Raw genomic sequence first — 8,408 nt, forward strand, 5'->3', positions numbered from 1 at the left:
CTCCTCACACATGATGATGATGTTGCTCTCAGCTCTCGTCTGATGGATGTTTCTCTCATGCTGCTAATGCTCTGAACGCAGATGTTGGTTTCTTCTGTGATCGTTTGATGAATCTGTGTGAGCTTCCTGTGATTAAAGTATTCACACTGGCTTTTCCAAAATAAAAACTTCTTTGAGCTAATATATTTGAGATATTAACACACTCATTTGTCCATGGTTCTGGTTAATGGTCACATGACATGCATAACTGTTTTTATTCAAAAATATATTTTAATTGTAAATTATTTTTTATTTTTTATATGGCTTTTTTTTTACAGTAGATTTTTTTATTTAAATTATACATTTGTGTTTTATTGGATTTTTCCCTTTACATTTATTTTCATTTCATTTCTAAGATTGCTTTTTAGATGTTTTGTTTTGATTGGTTTTACATGTATTTTAAGATGATGTATTTTTAAATAATTGCTTTTTTATAACATATTTTTCTATTTTATTTTACATGCATTTTAATGTAACATTTAATATTTATAAAAAAAAAATACCTAGTTTATACATTTAATTGTGCTTCTTTATAATTTGATTAATTTTAAGTTTAAGTTTTTTAATAGTTTTTATTTTAAAAAGATTATAATTTGCATTTTTTGCATGCTCAATTTATGAAAACCTGTTTTTTTTTTTTACTTTGTAAACGTTCTAAAGTGTATCATACAAAAAAAAAAAATTAATAAAAAAGAGAGAAAAATAAATAACTAATAAAGTTAAACTTAGTTATTTATATCTACTTACCTGAATAATAATCTGGTTTATTTTATAGCGCCCCCTTTGAGTCCTGTGACAGGAACACACTTTAATGTCTGTATTTGTGTTTTAAACCTGTTTCCTGATTTATGTCAAGTCAAGTCACGTTTTTATATATAATATAACGCTTTTAACAACACAGATAGCTTTACAAACTCAAACACAAAGTGTCTCTGGTTCTGTTTCAGGGATTTTGCGTATGTGGCCCGTGACGAGAACACGCGTGTGTTGAAATGCCACGTGTTTCAGTGTGACAGTCCTGCGGAAAGCGTCGCCAGCAGCCTGAAGCAGATCTGCTCGAAGGTGAGGAGAGAAATAATCCACCGGAAACAATCCACACACTTTCACATTCACCGCCAACAAACACAAACCTTTCATTCCAACAAACTGAATCACTAGTGGCATATTTATTATCAGGCTCATGAATATTTATGAGGAACGAGCCTCAGCAACCAATCAACTGTCCGGTTTCATCTGAAGCTGTTTCTGTGGGTCTGTGGGAAGATAAATGTGTCTTCTTGGGGAAATATCTGTGTTTACAGTATTTCTTTGCTGTTGTGTGTGTGTGTGTGTGTTAGCATGCACCGTCCGTCCTCCTGTAAAGTTGCTCTCTCAGCGCGTGCATCCTCAGGCTTTGATTAGCATTGAGCTGAGATCTATTGGCTCCAGATTAATGACCTGCAGAGCGACTGACAGAAGCGTGTTCATGTTTTCTCAGATTATGGCTGATCGCAGGAGCGTCGGCCCCGTCGCTGGCTCCTCGTCTCAGATCAGCTCTGATGTTCCTCTGAGAGGTAAGAGACCTTCAGTCACATGACCAGTCTAATCTCAGCGGATTGATGATTGTTAGTGACTTTAGTGCAGCGCTTCAAAACCGTTTTGAGACGATATTTCAAGGCCATGCAAATTTGGTTGTGAAATTTAAATCACAGATAGTTTTTTCCCAACATTTGCATTAAAGCATAAGTTTGCTAATTCCCAAGTTTATACATAAAATGAAGTAAAATAATTAATTTCCATTGTTCCAGAAGTATAACTGAATGTTCTTCAATTTTAACACTTTTTGTTTCCAATACATTTGCATGACTTTTCTAGTCATCTGTGACTACAGATGTTTTTTTTTTTAAATATCAATTTTCTTTTTAGAGCGGATACATTACAGCGTAGAAGCTGATTTAGAATTGCATTTATAAATTATTTAATAAAATAATAAAATACAATAATTCCATAATTCTAAACGTTTAGTTGATGTTTGTTCAAGGTCTCAAAATTTATTTATAGTCATTTGTGATTGTGGGGTTCTCTTTTGTTTTGTTTTATTAATTGCATTTTTTAAGTATATTTTTAGTCATATATAGAATTTTCTACATGTTAAAATATTTTAGAGCTTGACAAAGCAAAAACATTTATATTCATTATAATCTTTTAATTTTTTAATTACTTAAAATTACTTTTCCCGGTATTTAGTGACATTTCAACCCAATAAAATATTTAAGAGCATTTATATCCATTACAAAGACTCCCATGATTTTTAAGACTATTAATTTCCATTTCCATAGAAATCTCATATTTAAAATTGCCTCATATATCCAGAACTTATTTCTGATTTCTCCAGAACAGTGAAAATCCTGGTTCTTAAAAAAAGAGACTATGATAAGACTAAAAAAAGGCTGAAATAATATGTCCGCTTAATTAGATGTTTTAGCATATTTCAAAGTTAGTAAAATGTAAGGCTTTTTATTTACTTTTATTCATTTATTTTTTTATAAATTAATATTTAAGTGCAATTTTTATAATATGAAACTAATTTTCAATGTAAGCAATAGAAAAAAGAGGATTCAAATAATGAAAAGTAAATTCAGTCCATGTGTCCAAAAGCTAATGAAATAAAGAAATAAAACTGAAAGGAGCAAAACAACGAAAATGATGCAAATCCCAATCAACAATCTCAAATGGGATTTTTTGCACCGTAACGTTTCATTAGTTTCAATGTATTTTTGATTGAAGAAGAACTCAATGTGTATCTAAAGTTGTGATTTCATGACCCAAATGCTTTGGTGAAAATGTTTTTGGTGAGTAAACGCTGCTGCGGTCCACAGAGATGCATTGTTTTGTTCTAACATCATGTCGCAGCTTCAGTGCATGAATATAAATAGACCTACAAGCTGTTTTTCCTCTGGTATATTAATCTGTTTTGATGTGAATATATATGTTGTGTGTGTGTGTTTGGATGGTTGTAAATTCAATAAGTCCATAAATAAAGCATTGGGCCTTGCTGACCTCAGCAAACGCTCACGCTTTATTACATAAAGTCTGTAAATTCCTGGAATGATCAAGAAGATGATGAAAGCTGCAGTTCTGACCTATTAAAATGCAATTAAACCGCCCATGTTACAGATCAGAGAATCACCGTCGCTTCAAACGCAGCTCGTCCTCTGTCTGTTTTATAATGCATAACGCACAGCACAGGGCTTCTGGGCTCCTGAGGGACGCATTGCTCTGTTTTCATCATGCCAGAGGTTCCCGCTCTATACGAATGCATTTAGAGCGTCGACTCCCTCGCTGGTGCTCAGACCGATGAGTGAAATCTTCTGCGTGATGTTTCTCATCTGTGTGTTTCCTCAGTAGAGTTTCCAACACCAAAGACTGACCTGCAACACAGTTTCCACGTGCTTTACCTGGGAATGACGACAGTACTGCGACCTATAGGTAAATCACACACACACTACAACTCTGAACTTTGAACAAAAACCAAGGGTGTCTTACTAAATGAAGCATGATACTTATTTTGTGCCATTGACACGGTTATAAAACTGAGTTGATTAAAAAATGAGCTGAATAACAACATTATTGTGTTCTGTAGAGCTGCTTTACAGCTGAAGTTGAACAAGTTTCATAAATGATTAATTTTGAACACCATTAATTTCCTGTTCATCAATGTGAAGCTGCTTTGAAGCAATCTGTATTGAATAAAGCATTACAGAAATAAGTGGAACTACAGTACATACAGAAAACCTCTATTGTAGCATTTCAGAAAGTAAAAATAATCAAAAATTACCTTACACTATTTATTATTTATATTGTAGTAGGGGTCAATATTATACCCACATATATGTTAAAAATGTACTGCACACACACACACATGCTATAGGATTCTGAAGACGAATCTCAATTTCAAGTAAACTTTGAGTCTTAAATTACATTAAGTTCACACATATTTTAAATTTTAGTGTTTGACAAATTATAGTAATGATTTTCTGTGTTTTACCTGACTATAGTGTGTTTTTAAGAGTCTTGATTTTTTGCAAATTGAATGGAAACCAATGGGGAGTTGACATGATGCCAACACAAAACTTGTAAGAAAATGTGTACAGCCTTTCCCAAATGCATCAGCGTGTTGAAACTTTACATGCACATTCATAATCCAGAATGAAAAATATCCACCAAATTTTAAGAGGAAATAAATAGTTTAACCAGTATTTCAAGCTGTTTGAATATCGAGTATGGGTCAAATTGAACACAACACAAAAGTCTCATCAAAATGTGTACAGCCTTTCCAAAACACATCTGTCTGTCAAAACTTTGCATGAACATTCATGAACCTAAATGAGAAATACTCACCAAATTTCAAGAAGAAATAACTAGTTAATTAGTATTTCAAGCTGTTTGAATATCAAATATGGGTCTAACTTACCCCATTACAAAACTACTGACAAAATTTGTACAGCCTTTCCAAAATGCATCAGTGTGTTGAAACTTTACATGCACATTCATAATCCAAAATGAAAAATATTTACCAAATTTCAAGACAAAGTAAACAGTTTAACCAGTATTTCAAGCTATTTGAATATCATGTATGGGTCAAATTGAACACAACACAAACGTCTTATCAAAGTGTGTACAGCCTTTCCAAAACACATCGGTGTGTCAAAACTTTGCATGCACATTCATGACCCTAAATTAGAATTACTCCCCAAATTTCAAGAAGAAATAAATTGTTTAACAAGTATTTAGAACAGTTTGAATATAGAGAGTGGGTCAGATTGAGCCTTACGCAAAATTCCTAACAGATCTTGTACAGCCTTTCCAAAACACATCTGTGTGACAAAACATTGCATGCACGTCCATGACCTCAAATGAGAAATACTCACCAAATTTTAAAATAAATAGTTTAACCGGTATTTCGTACTGTTTAAAAATCGAGTGTTGACCCCAACACAATGGGAGAAAGCATGACGTTATTGGCTTTGCAACATGCATTTCTAAGATGTCATGTGCATGTCATGTACTGAGCGGTATGTGTATTATTACTGCATTAAGCATATCTAAATCAATCAAGTATAATTTATTAAGCATTTTTTTGTACAATACACATTGTTTCAAAGCAGCTTGACAAAGTAAATCAATCACTCCTGCTCTTCATCTCTATTAGGATGCCAACAGTCAGACTGATCACTAGGTTTTGGAGACAAACTCATTTTTACACCATTAGTTGTTATAAACTTGATCCTGTGTAACTGTATGGAACTATAATGCTCTTCTCAAACTGCGTGTTTCAGGAATGGACATGATAAATGGTGCGATAGACAGTCTGATGTCCTCTGCAGAGAAAGAGGACTGGACCCCCGTCCTGCTCAACGTCGCTGACGCCACAATTACTGTCATCAAAGAAAAGGTGATGCTTAATTTACATTTTTGTGACAATTTCTACTTTCCACACAATTTTTTCCTGCCTTGAAACAGTGTATGCATCAGACCACATAGAAGAACCTTTACAAAATAATCCTTGTATTTTTTTGGACTGTCATGAAGTGTCATTTAGAGACAAAATATTAAAAGAAAATGTAATTTTGATTGGATACTGATTTAGACAATTCTTACATTTACATACTTAAACATTTATTAAATAATTCATGCAAGTAACGTAACTCTTTGCATTAATTTGAGAAACTTTATGGCTCCGCAAAATACTGGCATAAACAAATCAAAACATTTAGTGAGCTAACACAATTTTCCTAGAAGGAATGCAATAAAATGTATGAGTGGATGGAAAGATTTTAAAAATACTTTACATTTACGTTCTTAAATACGAACTCATTTAACATTTTCATTTAAGTGCTTTAAAAAAAAAAAAAACATAACTTTTTTGTGAACAAATTTAAGGTTTCATAAGCACACACAGTTTTGAACGTGAATGCAAGGTTTCTCAAAAACACAAAGTTTGAGAGTTAATGCAAAATGTTTGTAAGTGAATGCAAAAGTTGTGAGTAAAGTCTCTTAAAAGGACTGTAAAACTTTTGAGCACAAAGTTTCTGGATTTAACGTTTTGTGAGATAATAAGTTGAAAGGAAATACAAACTTTCAAGAGCAAATGCAACAATCTTTTTTGTTTTAAAGCAACAACGATATAAGCTTCAGTTTACTGTATTTTATGGAGCCCATAAAGGGAAACACAATGCAATTCTGGGGTGTAACCCATAAGGACTGATATAGAATAATTTATTTTAATTCACTTATTTGGCAAACATAAATTGGAAACCTGGCCCTTAATGACTAATTCACCTGTATAATTTGGGTTAAAAATATTGAAATGACCCAAAACCTTCTCCACATGAACAATCCGAGAACAGAAATCAAAACGACTCCTGTTTTTCTCTTTCTGCTTGGTCCCTGATAAAACATCCATCGGCCTGTGAAAGTAATTCAGAGCTGGTGACATGAGACAGACAGGTTTATTACTGTCATTTCTCTATTTCTCGGACAGGAAGAAGAGGAGGAAGTCATAGTGGAGTGCCGCGTTCGCTTCCTGTCCTTCATGGGCGTGGGGCGTGATGTCCATACGTTTGCGTTCATCATGGACACGGGAAACCAGCACTTCCAGTGTCACGTGTTCTGGTGCGAACCCCATGCGGGAAGCGTGTCGGAGGCCGTGCAGTCGGCCTGTGTGGTGAGTGACACATGGAAATACATGCTTCTCATTTAAGGAATATTACAGGTTAAAAACGGATTTTAACGTAAAGTTGCATTGCAGTTGTATTGAGAGCACATGCATAGGTTTGGAGAGAGAACAAAATTTCTTTACAAACTTGAGTAAACTTAAACATTGCATGACCTTAAAGTTTTTGGGTAACAATTTCTTAAACTAAAGCAAAAGGTTTTGTGAGTTAAAGCAACTTTTTTGAGACTGAATGCAGAGGAGACAGTTTTTTATGTGAGCTAACAAAAAGGTTTCATGAGGGAACCCAAACTTTTAGAAGCAGACACAGATTTAAGTTTCTCAAAGAGAATATTTTAATGTGATGCACGCAGAGATTGAGGAAATAAGTTTGAGAGAAAACATTTTCTCAAGTGAAAGGAAAAGGTTTAATAGTTTGAAGTAGAATTTTCTTCAGGGAATGCAAATATCGTGAGCAAACAGTTTTTGGCAAATGCAAACATTTTGAGTTAACGTTAAAGTTTTGTGAGCAAACTACTTTTCTTGAGGGAATGCAAGGGTTTTTTATGAGAAGTCTCAGTTTTGAGAATGAATGCAAAAGTTTTGTGAGCAAAGGGAATGCTAACTTTCATAAGTATACACAAAGTTTCTAGTTTTAAAGTTTCTTAAGGGAAAGTAAACAAACAGATTTTTAAGGGAACGCAAAATGTTTGCTAGCAAATGCAAAGTTTCAGTAAATGCAAACATTTTGTGAGCTAACAGTTTTATTAGGGTCTGAAAAAAATTCTTGAGGGGCCACAAAATGTTTGCAATTAAATGCAAAAGCATCGAAAGTATTTCTTAACTAAAAATGTTAGCCTTCGCTTGTGCTAGCCAAAAAGCTTTGTGTTCCCTCAAGCCATCAAAACCCCCCGCATTAAGCATTTTGTGTACCACATCGAATCCTTTGCTCTCAAAATTAACAATTTGTTAACTCACAAAATATCTCCTAAAATTTGCTTTGCCACAAAACTTGTCTGCCATCAAGAAATTTAGCATTTGCTCACAGAACATTTCAATCTAGACAGGGTTTGTTCACACAACTTTTTCATTTAACAATCATATTTGTGTTCCTTTAAGAAACTTTGTTTGCAAACGGTTGCATTGTGAAGTTTATTTCTGTTTGGAGTGACAACATGACAGATTCTATACTTAAAGTGACAAGTTGTACTTAAGTGTCTCATAGATCATCGTGCAGTTGTTTAAGGGTTAAATCTGTGTTTTTTCTCTAGTTGCGGTATCAGAAGTGTTTGGGGAAGCCTGACTCCTTGACTCCGCCCCCTTCTGACTCCGTCACCCGCCGTGTAACGTCCAGCGTCAAGCGCGGCGTCCAATCAATCATAGACACTCTGAAAAAGAAGCCCGCCCCTGAGGTTCCCAACCAATGACGGAGCAGAACGGCTGTGATTGACAGCAGGTGTGTGTATGTGTGTATTTACTGATGCAAACGAGAAGAGAAACACAGGCCAACATATGAAAAAAAGACAAGCAAGATGAATGAGATGTGGTCGGCGCGTAACTGCGCTGAATGAAGCATGCGTCTGCCTTACACTAACACATTCTCACTCAAGTATTTCAAGGGCGTCAGTGTTCATGTGGCACTGATCCAGTCACGTTCAGATCAATGTTATGTCTT

The 8,408-nt window shown here is 34.5% G+C and overlaps 1 protein-coding gene across 5 annotated transcripts in view; it reads left to right on the plus strand.

Moving 5' to 3' along the window:
- The window catches only part of LOC127948717 (amyloid beta precursor protein binding family B member 2-like), a 20,008-nt gene extending 11,606 nt beyond the window's left edge, over positions 1-8,402 (plus strand). For 4 of the 5 annotated variants that reach the window (XM_052545363.1, XM_052545364.1, XM_052545365.1 and 1 more), the window contains 6 exons: positions 987-1,101; positions 1,517-1,592; positions 3,424-3,507; positions 5,358-5,473; positions 6,563-6,745; positions 8,005-8,402. In XM_052545363.1, the coding sequence (XP_052401323.1) occupies positions 987-1,101; positions 1,517-1,592; positions 3,424-3,507; positions 5,358-5,473; positions 6,563-6,745; positions 8,005-8,160 (730 nt within the window). In that variant the 3' untranslated portion in view covers positions 8,161-8,402. The remainder of the gene's footprint in view (positions 1-986; positions 1,102-1,516; positions 1,593-3,423; positions 3,508-5,357; positions 5,474-6,562; positions 6,746-8,004) is intronic. The other variant, XM_052545367.1, reaches the window with a different exon arrangement.
- The last annotated feature ends 6 nt before the right edge of the window (positions 8,403-8,408 follow it).

Source organism: Carassius gibelio, chromosome B1 (genome assembly GCF_023724105.1).
Source record: "Carassius gibelio isolate Cgi1373 ecotype wild population from Czech Republic chromosome B1, carGib1.2-hapl.c, whole genome shotgun sequence".
Taxonomy (NCBI): Eukaryota; Metazoa; Chordata; class Actinopteri; order Cypriniformes; family Cyprinidae; genus Carassius; species Carassius gibelio.